The sequence below is a fragment of the Malus sylvestris genome, chromosome 8, assembly GCF_916048215.2.
Source record: "Malus sylvestris chromosome 8, drMalSylv7.2, whole genome shotgun sequence".
NCBI lineage: Eukaryota > Viridiplantae > Streptophyta > Magnoliopsida > Rosales > Rosaceae > Malus > Malus sylvestris.
Genome location: NC_062267.1, coordinates 27,556,719 through 27,574,598, shown reverse-complemented (window position 1 = coordinate 27,574,598; position 17,880 = coordinate 27,556,719). Strand labels below are relative to the sequence as shown.

The window sequence follows — 17,880 nt, the reverse complement described above, 5'->3', positions numbered from 1 at the left end:
CTAATACTAACATCCAGCTAATTAAGAAGAACCTGAAGGCAGCATAAAACCAACAGAAGAGCATTACGGACTGACATTCCAGGGATTGTAAGTATAAGATCGGTGACTTGGTTTTCTTGAAGTTGTCTCCCTGGAATGGTGTAGTTTGATTTGGTAAGTGAGGGAAGTTGAGCCCTCGATATGTTGGTCTCTACCAGATTACAGAGAAGATTGGTGTAGTTGCCTATATATTGGAGCTACAACCAAAGTTGGCACATATTCACAACATTTTTCATGTTTCAATGCTTCGGAAGTATATGCCGGATCCCCCGCATGTTATTCAGCCGGAACTGCTGGAAGTGAATCAGGATGGAAGTTATGTGGAGACACCAATGGTGATCGTCTATCGGCAGGAAAAGATTCTGTGGAATAAAGTCATCCCGTTGGTAAAAGTAATGTGGAGAAACCATGTTGTCGAGGAAGCGACATAGGAAACGGGGGATTTGATGAGGAACCAGTACCCATACCTTTTTAGTTAAGTTATAATTTTGGGGACGAAATTGTTTTAAGGGGGGTAGATTGTAAAACCCTTCCCTAAATTCTTTGTAATTTTGTACCAAATATTGAGGGAATGACAATTTTACCCCCGAAATCCTACCCTATCTGGATCCCTTTTTAGATTTCTCTCCTTTCTCCATCTACCACGTGGTAGCCCACTAACTCATCCATATCTCTCTCTCTCTCTCATTTCCCAAGTCAACACTCTCATTTCTCTCTCTAAGCTCAACACACTCTTTCTCTCACACACTCACACTTTCTCGAACCCTTTCCCTTTCCTTTTCCCGGTGACACCCAACCACTTATTAAACTCACCACCACCACCACCACCTACATGAGGACCTCACATCCCTCTCCATTGTCTCTGTGAAGCTCTGGGGCACCTAAAGGATACCTAACCTAGGTCCGACGAGCCCGTATGTTTCGAGCAAAGATCCGGCCACCATTCGACATTATCAAGGTATGAAATCCCTTCCCCTCGTCTGTACCTTATTTTTGGTAGTTAGATCGTAGGGTTTAGTAGTTAAACGATGGTGACCAGAGCTCAGGAGGCTCTGATCTTCTTCCTTGGTGAGAAATGGGCCGACTAGGCCTAACCTTTGGAGCCCAAGACCCTTATATACAACCTAGGGCCCTTGGCCCATTGAACCCAAAACCCTTTTCCCTTGGGCCGGGTTACAAGCCCACTGACCCAAAGCCTAATCCCATTGACCCAAACCCAAACTTGGATCTGGCCCAACCTAACCAAATCCCAAGAACCCAAGCCGCGCATGGGCCAGCGTGTAGGCGCGCGTGTACGGCTACCGATGTCAGCGCATGGCCGCTGGAACCGTCACCTTACGGTGGCACATGGGGTACCCGAGGTCCCCTTTTATGTTTTTCAAGGTCCTGAATCCGTTTATGACGTCTGTTTTCAAAATTCAATGGTTTGAGTAAAGTTTTGTTAATTGGACCCTTTATGTGCTTAGGTGTTATTATTAGCAACGTTTTCGTTCCTTCTATTTCGCATGGCTCTTCGATGACGGACTATCTGTGAGTGGACCCCTTCTAAAACGCATGATTTCACTATTAGAAATGCATACATGAAAAACATTGATTTAATTGTTACGTTTTATGAGTAAACTAAATTTACACTTTATTATTGAGAATATTTTGGGATACCATGCTTTATCGATTTTCATGTTCTTTGTAGTATATATGATGGATGACTATATATTATAAAGATGTTTTGAGATATGATGTTTGAGCTACTGAGCTCGGATGATATATATATATATATATATATATATATATATATGTTTGGAAACATTATGTTCAATGTTTTGTGCTTATCTAGAGGTCATTGTTCTGCCTACGGGCAATGATACTTATATTGACCTACGAGTTGGGTGCTGTAGGAGCATACAGGCGATTGATACTTGTAAAGGAAGTGTTCTAAAGAAAGAGTTCTATATGCCTTTAGGCGATATTGATACCACTAGTTAGCACATTATATACGATTTATGTTTTATAAAAGTTTTATGGCATGCTAGGGTTTTAGAAAACCTATCACATATTATGCTATTAGTTTTCATAAACTTTGGGGGTTAGTATGTTGTTGTATAACTGTTTCCCTATTATTTATATATCAACTTGGTTCACTCATGTTTGTTTTGCTCCCCCTCAGGACTTAGGAACGAGGCATATGATATGAGCTACAAGGCATTCCCCTACCAGTGACATCGTGTCATCCTCTCTACTTTGACATCATTGTAATAGCATATTCTACTTCTATTCTGAATTAGATGTATGCTCTTAACATGTCATGCATTATCATTTTCATTGTTGGCAATTGAATTTTTTTTTTTTTTATATTTCGGAAAGTTTGTGTTTCGAATAATACTTTGCGTAGTTATGAACGAAATTTATATGCATGTTTCACATGTTCTCGGCATATGCAATCATTACATGGCTTACGTCACCTTCGGGTGTCGGCCAACACGTGGTCATCCCGCTGTTCATCGGACATTGGGATTGGGGCGTGTCATCTGTTCATGTCAAGATACCTCTGCATGAACTCGTGTGTCAGCATGTGTCGATGAACACTTGATGTGATATGTTTATTTCTAAGAGATTTTATGATTACTAGAAGTTAGATGCTTATTTATGAATTTTATGACATATTGAATTCTTGAGTTATTGCAAGCTACGAGAAGTATTTTCATACTATACATAATATGTATATTTTGGAAACTATACTGGTTTTACATCGAGGGGTTATTATGTTTTCCCAAAGATTTTTACAAATCTTTATTTTAAGGCCACTCACCCTTGTTTTTCGCCCCTCCTAGTTTAAGCAGCTGAGTTTTCGTATCGACGAGGATTCTTGGTAAATCTTGGTATAGGAGGTTACCTTTGATCGTATAATTCTCAATCCACTTTACTGTGCTTTACTTATGCTCTGACATCACATGTGGAATGAGTTTATTCCCGCTCACTAGCGCACTCTTACATTTAAGCACCTTTAAGTTTAAATTTACTCACTTTTCCACATCACTACACTTCATGGCTTCGTCATCCTCATGGTGACGGCCAGCACATCTTGATTCAGAGTCTAAGTGGACATTCCGAGTCGGGGTGTGCAGTAACGTATAACGATAAAATGAAATTGAGGTTCTACCATAAAATTGATTGGCAACTTAATGTTTTACTATGACATGTATAGTTAATCTACCATAAAATTGGGTGAACATTTTAATTATATTGAATTTATCTTGCAAAATAATGGAGAATTAGATGGAGATATCAACCATAGAGTACAAGCTGGATGGATGAAGTGAAAGAGTACATCAGGTGTTGAGTGGTCAAAAAGCAACACGTGCAAAAAATGATAGTAGCAGAGATACGAATTCTTCGGTGGATGTATGAGCACACGAGAAAGGATATGAATAAGAATGAAGATATCTAAGGCAAAGTATGAGTGGCCGCAATTGAAGTTAAGATAAGAGAAAATTGGTTAAGATGGTTTATTACATGAATTGAGACCTACAATTGCTCGGTTAAAAGATGCAACTATGAGACAAGGGCTCAGAGTAAAAGGAGTAGGGGAAGACTTTGAAAGATACTATAAAAAAATATAGAGTACTTGGAGCTAACGGAAGACTTGGCAAAAAACTAAGTGCAGTTGCGTTTTAGAATTCATACAACTGACCCCATTTAGTGGAATAAGACTTTGTTGTTATTGTTTATAATTATCTAAACCTCATACATGAAGTAATAGAAAATGCATATTGGGTAATGTGAGAGCACGTGGACTGTTAGACTCAACACATTGTTTAGTGTGCTTTGATAAAAAAAATAAATAAAAAAATAAAAAAATTGAGGTTCCACCATAAACCAAGTCACAATTTAGAGAGTAATCCAACTCTTTATAATAAAGCATGTGAGAGGTCTATTCATTCCTTGATGTGAGATTCACATAAATCGACTGCTTTGAAGAAGAATAATACAAAAAGCCTCTGTTTGGTATGAAGGATTGGATTGGAATAGATGAGTACCTATTTTCAAGTTATGTTGAAAGAAGAAAATGAAAATTTTGGTCGAATCCCCTTAAAATGAAAAATCATCCTCCTATAAATTTTTTTAGAGGTTTACCAAACAACAATAGATAATCTACCTAAATTGATCCAAACTAGGGGTGGGTTTGGTTCTGTTCGGTTTTTTGCCTAAACTGAAAACCAAATTGAAGTCACTGTTCGTTCGGTTCAGTAGTGGTTGAAGAGGAAGACTATATCTACCAAGGCACCACTTTGCCATTCTCTTCTTCCTTCAAAATAACTTAAATTAAAGAGTTATTCATTTCAATATAATCCTCCGTACCAAAACAAGACCATATATATAGATCGAAGACGGTGATGTATAGAGTGTATATGTACCAAGTTTTTTTTATTAATGGAGAGGGAAGATTTCGAAATCATCAAAACCTGTCTAATTAATCTTGGAAAGAAAATATTACTGGTCCGTGAATTGTCATTCTCAGAAAACAAAAGTAAAAGAGTAATGCTACACTTACAATATTTTTGTATTATCATTTGTACCATCTCACTAATAGAGGTAAGGCCTACCATCATATATGAATCTCACCTCTATAGGAGAGATGATACATATATGTGGTAAAAGTAACATTTTTGAAAGAAAAATGCAATTCCCGCATTTTATGGCATTCTTGTTTAAAGTCTGGTAATTTGTTTATTTATTCAGTCGTACGACTTCTACAACACATATGATTATTTTGTTAGTTTATTTTTTTATTTTTTTATTTTTTTCCTTTGATATGTGCTGTCCAATCGCTTCCGTCGAAAGCCGGGGTCTGATCGATCTTATATATATTGTCTGCAGGTTACGGAAGAAGAAGAAGAGATTAAGAGAAAAGAAAATGGTGGTGCTGATGAAACTAATAACTGAAACCCTATGCTTATTGCACCCATTTTCCTTCAAATATTTCTTGCTGGTGGCTATTTTCCTTATCCTCATATACAAATGGTCCTTCACCTCCACCCCAAACTCATCGCCACCTTCTCCGCGTAAGCTGCCTGTCATTGGAAACCTTCATCAACTAGGGTTGTACCCCCATCGCTCACTTGGAGCTTTAGCCCAACGCCACGGGCCTCTCATGATGCTTCATTTCGGAAGCATGCCAGTCCTCGTGGTCTCGTCGGCTGAGGCTGCCTCCGAGGTCATGAAGACCCATGACATCACATTCTCCGACAGACCCAAGATCACCTTCTTTAAGAAATTGCTCTATGACTTCAAAGACGTGGCATCGGCGCCTTATGGCGAGTATTGGAGGCAGGTCAAGAGCATATGTGTGTTACATCTTCTGAGCAGCAAAAAGGTTCGCTCTTTTCGCGCTGTGAGAGAAGAGGAAGCCAAATCCATGATCAACAACATCATGAAGCAATCGAAGTCAACTACATCGTCAGTTTTTAATTTAAGCGATATCTTTCTGACAGTTACTAATGATGTTATCTGTAGAATTACAGTGGGGACCAAGTACAACGATGGCCGCGAAGATAGGAAGATGTTTAAGGGGCTTTCCGTGGAGTTCGCTGAGATCATGTCACGCATCAATATTGGTGACTATGTCCCATGGCTTTCTTGGTTTTCACGTCTCAATGGTTTGGATGCCAAGCAAGACGATCTCGCTAAACGATATGATGACTTCTTAGAGACAGCTGTTCAAGAGCATATGGATGGCGATCATGTCAAGAACGAGGATGAAAAGGATCTTGTGGACGTTTTGCTTTCCCTTCAGAAAGCAAACGTGCTTGCTATTCCTATTGATCTAGTTTGCATCAAAGCTATTACCTTGGTAATGAACATTCTCTCTTACTGCTGTGTGCACGACCTAAAGCACTAAAAATTGATTTTATGGTCGAAATTTTTTTGAACTAGTTCTACCAAATGATAACGAATAAGCAATCAATATATGTTTAGGATAATTAAGTTAATGAATAATCTTGCAGGATGTGTTTACGGCTGGCACTGATACGATATCTACAGCCCTAGAGTGGACAATGTCTGAGCTTTTAAGGCATCCCAGAGTGATGAAAAAATTGCAGAACGAGGTACGGGGAATAGTCGGCAACAAAACAGACTTAACAGAGGATGATTTAGTCGGAATGCACTACCTGAAGGCCGTGATTAAGGAGACTCTTCGCTTACATCCTCCACTTCCGCTACTGATGCCCAGGATGTCAAGCCAAGATGTTAAAATAAGCGGTTACGACATTAAGGCCAACACGCAAGTTATTGTGAATGCATGGCAGATTGGAAAAGATCCCAAGTCATACAACAACCCAGAGGAGTACGAGCCGGAAAGGTTCTTGAGTAATGACATAGATTATAAAGGGACTGACTACGAATTAATTCCGTTTGGGGCTGGCAGACGGGGTTGCCCCGGAATTCAGTTTGCTGCGGCTGTTAAAGAGATTGTTTTGGCAAGTTTAGTGCACAAGTTTGATTGGGCATTGCCTGGTGGGGCAAGAGGAGAGGACCTAGACATGACCGAATCCCCGGGTGGGACTGTCCATAAAAAATATCCTCTTAAAGTCGTAGCTATTCCATATTCTTGCTGAAATATACTGTTTGTGTGCACGTGCGTGTTGGGAATTAATAAAATAATGCTTTATTGTTGTTGTTTTTGTGTGGGCATGTAAAATATTTTGCACTTAGATCACAATTGGTTTGCCTTAGTGAATAGTGATTGTTGTGTGAATGCAGAGATCTGAGCTTGAAGGTTATCAATGGAGGTAATGAGATTGCAGAATATAGAGAGAGAAGAGAGAAGGATAAATGAGAAATGCTTATTGTGTATTGTTACTGTATTATGAATTCAACTGTAATCTTGCCTTTTATACTAGTTACAGTGCTTTCTCTTCTCTCAACAAACACAACTAACTTCATCATAATAATAATAATAATAAATACAACTAACTTAACAGCTCTTACTATAAATTTTTCAGTGTGACCGGAATATGAGTGATACATCATTACATCTTGTGTTTTTATATAAGTGGTGAGAAATTGTATTTTTTAACTTATTAACTTTTTAACACACATATTTCATCATTTGTATAGTAACACATGATGTACCACTCCGTGTATCAATCACCCTAAAAAATCTCTCAGCTCATTGAATGTAGCTCGATCCTTGTCATCCTTACAATTGTCACCCGCAAATAAATTGCTCAAAGTGTTGACATTAAAAAATTACTTTTTTATAAAGAAATTAATAAAAAGATATTTATTTTATTATTAATTTTATCCTTCCCGTCGAACATGCAACTCATCTTCACCACTGTCTCTCCTCTCTCTCGAGTTGTTCTTAATCCCGCCCTCGACTCGGAATTCGATGAGCAGGAGGAAGGAGCGAATTCAATTTTGGGTTTGGTCTAACGGCCCGTTAGCAACGGGTGTCGGAATTTCCTGGCGTGGGGGCGTTGCAGACGAAGAGTCGCAGACAAGTGATTGGAGGGCTCGTTAGCAATCTCGTGCTGGAATCCAGTCTCTGATGGCTATGTCAAGAACCAGATCTGCCGCCATTGTTGGGCAGTCACAGGTCGCCGACGCCCCAGAGAGCGCCGGAGCTGATGACTTGGGTTTTGAGTGGGTGGAAAGAGAGGCAGTTCTGGTACAATTTCCAGAGCTTCAGCATCATTCGAGGTGGCTGCTGTGACTCGGTGCTCGATGTCTGACAGATCTACTCAGTGGCAAACTTGGGCTTCCCTTAGCATGGCTGATTGGGCTGGGGTGGAGAGACTGTTTTGGATTTTGGAGGGTTGGATTGCCGAATTACCCAAGTAATTGGCATGAGGTGGACTTGCTCTTTAAGTTTAATCGACAATCAGATGAGAATGCCTCGGTTGATGCTGAGTGATTAACTACGATTTGGTTCAGTCAAATTGATATCCCTCGCAATGGTTTACAACTTGCATTCATGTGCTTTCATTTTCGTTGACTATCAATTTGTAGTCACAAAAATAAGCAACTCGAATTGATAAGATACAGAGTGTTAAGATGAATCGATTTCAGATCAACCAGTTCCTTACGCTGAAATCCTAGTCCAGCAGCATGAATATGGAAATATAGCATACAAGAATTAGCTCTCTCAATCTTTCAACGTGCACATTTTTCTAAGTTTGGCAACCCAATCGTGGTTTGTTTCTTGGTCACGCCTAACTTCGTCCCAACGGATCGAACCACCGTCTCCAGTGATCTCGCACGGTTTGCTAGGAGGGCATCATCTATCTCAATGGCATGCAGCATAGTTAACATCCCACGCAATAAGCCAGATGGAAATAATCATTTCCACAAGTTAAGTCAGATTTACGCTTGCATGACGCCATAAATCATAAACAGCAAACCTACGACGATTTATTAATATTTTCTGTTATATTATTAAATTTAGGTTTGGAGAGCTTAGTTTAACTCGTGACTCATGGAAGTAAAGAAATCATCTATGATGTATCTCATGATATCATTCTTCTAGTTGCTTGTCAGATGATGCTTGGTTTAGATATCAATAACAAAGTTTTAATGTAATATACGATGATATTGTGCCATAGCTGACTGACTTTAACCAACTAAAAGATCACGTTCAGCGTTTTATTATTATTTATTTTTATTCGTGGGGTTCACTCTAGATTTTATTTCAATAACTGAAAATATGACTTTAATCCCTAAAATTTAATTTTTTCTATATAAAATCCAACATAATTTTTTTACTCAAAAAAGCCTCAGTGACTAGTAATGCAGTGAATAAGGAGTTTATTCAACGGGGCTTTTGGTATTTTGGTGTTCATCCATTCCGTTAATTATTAATTTGAGATTCATGTATCTTAGGTTGTAATGTAATGTTTTGTAGTAATTTTGATGCATTGTAAGTTGTGTTTTAAATTAAGTGGTTAGGTGGAACAATTGTCATTTAATGTGTTTCAGTGGCTTAGGGAGTTGTATTTGCATTGATGAAGATGTTTTGGCACACTAGTATATTAGGGAGTGAGTTTGATATGCTAAAGGAGACAATTTAGAATTATAATTTTATGGTAACAAAGAATTGAGCATTGCTCTTCTATCATTTTTCTGTCAAGCCTTATGTGTTTTTGACATCTCCTCTATCTCTTTGTCGTTCTGCATTAACTAGGATCCACCTAAGTGAATTCATAAATTACATACTACTTTACACATTTTACATTTTTTTAGATGCCTAAAATACTCCTATTGCATATTTGATGTACACAATTAATTCTATACATATTGTAAGGAGAGAGTTAATGATTTTGCAAAAAGAAAAATATGACATTAATGTTAAAAATTCATTGCATATTAATATCAAATTGTTGGCTTAATACTATTTATATATTTTTACCAAAAAAAAACAAAAAAAAAAGACCTAATATATGTAATAATACATAAAAAATAATAATAATTTACCTATCATGTACAAAAATGTTATTTGATTCAAAATGTGCATATATATATATATATATATATATATATATATATATATATATATATATATATATATATATATAGTGTGTGTGTGTGTGTGTGTGTATTTATATAATTAGACCATATTAATTTACCTACCTACTATTTGAAATGTTCATTTCCAATTATGCAAAATATTGTATACCAACAACAAAATATTGCATAAACTTAGGAATTGGATCATGCTTTTGATTTTATCTTTTACCTACAAACAATCATATACATATTACTTTATATATTTTTACCAAAAAACATCCCTAATAGGTTAATATATGTAATAATACATGAAAAATAATTTACCTACCATATATACAAAAATGTTATTTGATTCAAAATATATAATCTAGGTTTTCTCAAATATATATATATATATATATATATATATATATATATATAATCTAGGTGTAGTATATATATATATTTAATATAATTGGAACAAATTAATTTACCTACCTACAAATTAATTTCCAATCATTTACGTGCAAAAACTTATACCCCGTGTGTAATATAATATCTTTTATTCACTAATACATGGAGAATAATTTACCCATAACAAGAAGAAATATAATTTGATGTATTATAGTGAAAAATATTATTTCATACCTATATTTATACAACAATAAAATGTGCCTAATATATGTAACAATACATGAAAAATAATTTACCTACAAGTTAGAGAAGTGTTATTTGATTCAAAATATATATAATACGGATTTAGTATAATTTTTTTAATAATTGGAACAAATTAATTTACTTCCCAATTAATGCAAAATATATATCACAAAAAAGGTAAAATTTTGGTATGATATGGATACAATTAATGCAATACAACAATTTATATTTTTTTTATTTCACTTTTTCTACAACTTTTAATTTGGAATATATTTAGGGATTTGGGAAAGTGGCATGGGTGTAAATAAATTGTATTAGTAGGTTAATAATGTTCCAATATGGCTGCAGATTTTAAATTTGGGCTTTTATTGAACGTTTATATGTAGATGAGTTTTTATCTAGGAATCATGAATTGTGAGGGTCAAAATCTAAAGCACCCTTCAATAATCTAAAATTACGAACTGTCTTCTTTCAAAGTTCATCTTCAAGTGAGACAAATCCGAAATTGTAAAATATCAAGTCTCAGTAGAATAACTAGATGAACACGGTATTTCAAGGAAACATTAAAATGAAAGCCATACAATAATGGTGTCAGATTTGAGTCAGTGGCGAAACCAAAAATCGGTCACAGGACGGGCCTTTAAGCCATAAGAAAGAAACTAGACAAAATATAGCAATATAATTAGTTGGAAATTGGGATGAAAGTTTTTAATCAAGCAAATATATAATGTGATGGAGCTTTAAAATTCATATGAAAAAAATTGGTATTGAGAAGATTATATCATAAAAACATAACTTCCTTATGAGTTTTGATAAAATAAAAATAAAATAAAATAAAATAAAGATAAAAAGCCCGAACAAAAATTTAAAGTTAAGAATCAAAACCATTCATATGAGATTTTTCTTTAAGCATAATTTCTTCTTCTAAATTGTATAGACCTTGTTTTGTGTGGAGTTGTGAATTGACTAGAAAGAGCAATTGAATTTTATAACAGAAGGCTGGTTAGGTTTTTTGCTCCAACAAGCTTCGAACCAATCACTCCTCCAATATTATCATATACTAATCACCAATACACCACAAGCTATTTACAAAAGGAAGCAGATAACTTGTATATATTGGAAATTTTTGGGATGGGCCTGCCCCTATATGCTGGCCACCATGTAGCTCCGCCACTGATTTAAGTGATTTTTTGCAAGGATGATCTTCAAGAAAAGACATGAAAACTTAGATTGTTTGAATCGTTGATATACAATGCTAGATGTGTTCCCTCTAATAATCTTATTTGAGGGATCCCCAATCGAAGCTTCCTCTATGTAATAAGTTATTCAAAGAAGCCTTTGGCTGAATATGTTTACACACAGACAGAAGGGAGAAATAAATTGGATCCATGAATTGAGAAGTCTGCTATGTTTGTAAGTAATAGAGATTTCCTTTTCAGCTATTTGTGCCAAGCCACGATATTTTAATATCGTTGTGGGAGAACCTTCTTCGTTTTTTTTCTTCATTTTGGTTTTTCTGATTTCTAGTGGAGGATAAAAAATGTGGGGTAGAAAATAAGAAATGGGAAGGGCGGACGAGGAATGTTCATACTACTGGTCAGTTCTGAATGTTTATACTACTGGATCCTTCCCTTAATAGGTGGTATTGGTAGCTCAATTCTTTCTTTAGTGATAATACTATTATGGACTCTCCAATGCTCTACTTGTTTTGTGTGCAACGCCGATCTATTCTCGATTTATATTGAGCATGTCCCTTTTCTTTTTTGTGTGCATGTATAGTTTATATTTCTTTTCTATTTTTTTTTATTAGTTTTGGTAAAACATATTTAGGACGGACGAGGAACCTATTTATCAAAGGAAGTACCCCGAAAAATCGTGCAATCCAAAGTGTATGACACCATTCCTCGAGTGTCAGGAATTTGCAACATCCTAAGGTTTTTGGGCAATGAAGTGTCTTTCTCCCTTGTTTCATTACTCTGACCAGGATAAGGGTCGTCCTTGAAGACCAGCTTGACATCTAATGTCTTGCTTGCTAGTAAGGCACATAGCAAACACCAAAAACGGTTTGGCAAAATTCTGAAAAAAATAGAAAGCAACTTTTCGTTCAAGATTCAAGAGTTCAGCATAAACTCACAATGACAGGAGATGATAGTCAAACATGTAATATAATTTGGGGTGTGATATCCACACACCCCATTTTACTTCTCACACACCTTTTTAATTTTCGACTGTCGGATCAGATGAATTGAAGAAGATCAACGGATATAAATTATCAAGGGGTGTGTGAGAAGTAAAATGGGGTGTGTGGATAGCACACCCCTATAATTTACAAACACTTGGTCAGTGGTGGGTAGTCACTAGAGAAAAGAATGCTTTGAATGTGTTAATTGTGTTTTGCTCATTCTGAGGTATATATAATCATGTACAATCTTACTATAATAAGGAAAGAATAATTACAATCAATCTACAACCTAAACTAGGAAACCCAATATTATAAGAATCCTAGAATTAAAGGAAAATAATATACGAGTCAACACTCCCTCTCAAGTTGGTGTATATATGTCACACATGCCCAACTTGTTCAAGAAGCTTGAGAACTTGTCACTCAAACCAGAGTATTTCAGCCACTTGATCCTCGGTTCCTAATCGGAGGCAATTCAATTATTTTTCCCTCCAATCACGACTACAATATTAGCTTTAGGTGGCAGATATTAGAAAAATCATGTCGGATAAATTATATCTGACACATCATTTAATTAGTGGCGGATATTAGAAAAATCATGTTAGTTATATCTGACATAGAGTCATGGCGGATATCAAAAAAATCATGTCGGTTATAACCGACAGTATTTTTGAATCTTTTTTTTATAATATTTTTGACAGATTATGGCGGTTATAACCGACAGAAATTGACAATTTTATTATTTTACTTTCTGACGGTTATTATTTTAGTATTCTGGCGGTTATAACCGATAGAAATGAAAATTTTATTATGCGATCCTGTAGTATCTACAAACAAGTTTCACGGTTAGATCATTGAAACTAGTTTCGTAGAATGCATATCTCCGTTAAATTTGCCTAAATTTTGAAGTGGGAAAAGTAATTTGTGCTAAATTTTTATTTATGTTTTTCAAGTATTGATTAGACAATATTTAGTTTGTATGATGACATTTTCATTGTACAATTATCTTTTTATTTCTTTATTGCATATTTTACATGGGTTATTATCTATTAAACCAAACAATTATTTATTTAATTTTTAAAAACGTATTCTATTTAAATACATATTATTTATTTATTTATTAAACCAAACAATAATTATTTTATTTTTTTAAATCATAACAAAATTTTGGGAGGGTATTTTGGGGGGATTTTTGCCGTCATTTTTTTCTGTCTGTTATAACCGACAGTAATGAAAATTTTTTGTCGGTTTATATTTAAAAAAATATTTATATCGGTTTTAACCGACAGTAATGAAAATTTTCCAACATAAAATCCCTCCATCTCTTCCTTGTGCCGGTGCCTTCTCCCTTCCTCCTTTTCTCATCCTTGCATTTCCTTCTCTTCTCTTGTGAGAACCCGTTTTTGGTTAGGTTTCTATGAAGTTTTAAGATCAGAAAATGGGATCCTTCCCCACTTCCATCTGACGGCCTTCTTTCTTTTTCTACAAACATCATCATGACCTTTTTATCTTTTCAACAGCACCATCATTACTTTTTATTAAATCTCTCTCACTTCTTCTCTCATGTCCCATCCTCCCAATTTTATTTTATTTCTTCTCCCCTTATCAGCCGGTTCTCTTCCCTCACATCTTTCTCTCTCTCTGACACACACCCCACTTTCCCGTCCACTCTCCCCTCCCTCACATCACTTATTCTCAGCCACTCAATCTCTCTCTATTTTATATCTCTTTTTCCCTCAAACTCTTTCATTTCATCTACACGCACAGAGAGCAATGTTGCAAAGAGCAACGTAGAGAAGCAGGGAGAAAGGCCGAGTGTATGAATACGAGCAAAGGCTCTTGTTTGTTATCATGCAAAGGAGTTAGTCAGTATGCATGTAAGCTTAAGTTCTGGAGATTTTTAGATCGGTTGTCTTGTCAAAGCTCAAATTATCAAGGTGAGTGGGATCTTACATCTCTTCTCTTCTCTCCTCATTTCCTTCTCCCTTCCCCCTTCCTTCCCCCTTTTCTCCCCTCCCTTCCTTCTGTCGAGTTCAACACTTGCAACTGAGAGCCTTTGGGAAAGGACAAGGTGAAATAATTTATTCACTTACATATATGCGTGTGCTAGACATGAGTTCAAGCACAGTTGTCACACTGCCAGATTCAATTGGGAGGCTGAAGCTCTCTTGCACTACCTCAATTTATACTCTTTTTGTTTAATTTTCTTTTCTCGGCAACGAAACAGGCATCAACTTTTGATTTCTCGAAAACCCTAATTATCTATTTCTTCGATTAAAGTGATGTAGGCTACGACGAGAAGTGACAGAATTTGATTCGAAGAATCGATTTCGCTTGGGCTGTGGAGAAGGACGAGAACAAGAAGCAGAAGAAACACTCGAAAGAGAGCGGGCGACATAGTGGCAATGGCAGAGCATGGTGGTGAACTTGCAATTGGCGCACAGGAGCTCTCTGTGATCATAGATCTCATCAACACTGTAAGTATTTCAATTTTCATTCGATTTCGGGGAGAGATTCATTTCAATGAGCAATGCTTGCTGTGATTGAGTGATTCTAATGGAATGTGTGCAGGTAGAAACAAACGATGTTGTAACAGTGGCTAGCATGACGAATCCTAAACTGCTTCCTAATGAAGCTATGTCTGATCTTGTTGTGAATATGGAAAATACAGTGAATGCATGGGATATGGAAAATGCAGAAAGTGATTGTTTATATTTTTTTTGTTATTAATATATTTTCTGTTGGTTTTATCCGACAATAATGCTTTTATTTATTCTTATTAATAAATTCTCTATCGATTAGATTCGACAGAAGTTCTGTCGGTTTTAGCCGACAGAAATGCTCTTATTTATTCATTATTAATATATTCTTTGTCGGTTATATCCGACACAATTTCTGTTGATTTTAGAGTATTTTCTGTCAGAAAATTCATTTCCTGATGCCGGCAATTCGATCGCTTATTATATCCGCCACTACATCCATTTTCTGTCGGATTTTGCTTAAAATCCGACAGTAATATACATTTTTTTCTGTTTTTGGACCACCGGTTATAGATAATTTTGTAGTAGTGAATTTCTCTTTTATGAAGAACCTATCAACCTCCACCTGCTTCGTCCTATCATATTGTACCAGATTAGGAGCGATATCCCTAGCAGCTTTGTTGTCACAAAATAACTTCATCGACGAACTATGATTGACCCTCAAATCTCATAATAGAAACTTAAGCCATAAGAGTTCACAAATACCAAGAGCCATAACTCTATATTCTGCTTCTGCACTTGAACAAGCTACTACATTCTGCTTTTTACTTCTCCATTGCAGTCGGTTCTGAGCTTTGGCCCTCCATCTTCATAGCTTCCTTGCGATCTGCTTCACGACAGACATACGCATAAGTAGCTTGAAGTCCAAGTGCGTCTTTGCGCAATATTTCTCCACGAACTTGATCATGCTCATCATCAAGCCCACCAAGAAACAAATACAACCTTTGTCGCTCGGTTGTCTTCTAGAAAATCAGAACATCTTTTTCACATGCCATGGCCACTTTATTAAAGTGGTCTAATTCCTGAAAAATCTCTGTCAATTCTCCAAAGTAACTAGCCAAAGGCCGCCCATTCTGCCTGAGACGTGAGGCTTTCTGATTTAATGAATAAATTCTAGCCTCATCATTCTCATCAAAATAAGCAGTCTTAAGAGCATCCCAGATCTCTTTAGAAGTTGACAAACAAATATAACATTTCATGATCTCCGACTTCATTGCCGACAAGAGCCAACTCTTAATTCTCTGATCTTCAGAGAACCAATCATCATATTTGGGATCATCCTCTGCAGGAGCCTTAATGGACCCACAAAGATATCTTATCTTTTTCCTTCCAACAATATGAATTTGAATAAAAGGATCCCATATGTCATGGTTCTTCTCATCCAAAACCATCCCAATGTTGAAGTTTGAATTATCCGGCTGAATCATGACCAAAGCGGTAGCAGAAACGATTTGGTTGTTCTCGGAAGACATCTTTCATAGAGACTAGAAAACATGTGCAGCGACAAAGGTACTCGGGCCAGCAACAAAACGCGTTGCTTATCAGAATTCGGGGCAGTAAGATCGGGACACAGCAACAACTTCACGTTGTTTGCTGTTTTTCGGAGGCACCATGGTGATGCTGGGCACGGCACAATAACAAACCTTGTTAGGGTTCGAAACTTTCTTTCCTTTTTTTTACGACCTGGCTCTGGTGCCAAGAAGATAATGCTTTGAATGTGTTAATTGTATTCTTCTCATTCTAAGGTATATATAATCAAGTACAATCCTACTACAATAAGGAAAGAATAATTACAATCAATCTACAACCTAAACTAGGAAACCTAATATTATAGGAATCCCAGAATTAAAGGAAAATAGTATACAAGTCAACAACTAGTCATGAGGAAACAAAAGGAAGCCAGAAATATTTCACCCTAACTATATGGAATTAATAAATAGAGATAGTTAAGATTTAGAATATTAGCTGTTAAACTCTCCACTGTAATTATTTTGTGGTTTTCTACCTTTTGCCAGAGATGAACAAGAAAACACAAGTGTTTCCAAACTTGGTTAACCTGCACGGCAGTTTGTAGCCCTAGAATTTGAATTAGTTTGCAAAGGGTGTGTACAAATGGCAATTTCATACTTTGTTGCATGCATGCGTTAAGAGGATCCAAGATTATGAAAGCGGACACAAGCATTGTACTGGACAATATTTTGATTTCTGGTCTTGTATCGACAAATGTGTAAGTCGTAGTGTTCAAAGGTCTTGAAACTCATTTAGTTATACTGTCATGTTTGTTGACCTAAAAGCCTAAAACTACAATTGCGCGATGCAGGTTGCTCCCAAGCTTTTCCCGAAGCTGAAGTGATGTGGTGATTAGTTTTGCCCTAAAATGATGGCATTTTGTTTTTCAGATTTTAACTCAATCTCAATGCTTCAGAAGAGTATGTTTGTTCCCTGAACTAAGGATGGATGTATGACACATGTTATGAATATGGAGGCACCGAATTTGTGATGAATAAAAAGTAAAGTTATGGTTTTTGGGGCGCTCGACACACACGTTAATTTCTTGATAGTCTTGTAAACATAAGTTAAGACGCTTTGGAGTGTATCCGGCTAGCATGTCAATTACTTGTATAACCATGCTAAAATTAAAAAATTAAAAGATAATGCTAAAATGATGATTAATTCATTATTATGAAAAGGTTAACTAGGGTCAAGTAAGAGGACACTTGGCATGCTTAGAGGTGTGTGGTAAGCATACACCACAATTAATTAATGTGGATGAGATCAAATAATTTCCATACGTGAATATATATTATATTATATTGTATTACATTTATATTATATTATATTATATTGTATTATATTGTAATGTATTGTATTGTATTGTATTGTATTGTATTGTTGTATTGTATTCTATTGTATGGTATTGTATTGTAGTGTTTTTATATTATACTATATTATTTGGGGCGGAAGCATGACGGAAACGGA

At 36.0% G+C, this 17,880-nt stretch overlaps 2 protein-coding genes and 1 long non-coding RNA gene across 3 annotated transcripts in view; all 3 read left to right on the top strand.

Moving 5' to 3' along the window:
• Nucleotides 1–8,639, top strand: part of LOC126631037 (uncharacterized) — a 43,357-nt gene extending 34,718 nt beyond the window's left edge. Inside the window, exon 2 of the long non-coding RNA XR_007626213.1 lies at nt 8,486–8,639. This is a non-coding gene — a long non-coding RNA (uncharacterized LOC126631037). The remainder of the gene's footprint in view (nt 1–8,485) is intronic.
• LOC126631022 (cytochrome P450 736A117-like) lies at nt 4,940–6,927 on the top strand. The gene is made up of 2 exons (XM_050301179.1): nt 4,940–5,887; nt 6,042–6,927. The coding sequence occupies exons 1-2, from the start codon at nt 4,952–4,954 to the stop codon at nt 6,651–6,653; spliced, it is 1,548 nt and encodes a 515-aa protein (XP_050157136.1). The 5' UTR covers nt 4,940–4,951; the 3' UTR covers nt 6,654–6,927.
• Nucleotides 8,640–11,740: 3,101 nt separating the features above from the next.
• LOC126631500 (cytochrome b-c1 complex subunit 6-1, mitochondrial-like) lies at nt 11,741–17,261 on the top strand. Its single transcript, XM_050301620.1, has 4 exons — nt 11,741–11,775; nt 12,010–12,094; nt 17,039–17,128; nt 17,222–17,261. The coding sequence occupies exons 1-4, from the start codon at nt 11,741–11,743 to the stop codon at nt 17,252–17,254; spliced, it is 243 nt and encodes an 80-aa protein (XP_050157577.1). The 3' UTR covers nt 17,255–17,261.
• The last annotated feature ends 619 nt before the right edge of the window (nt 17,262–17,880 follow it).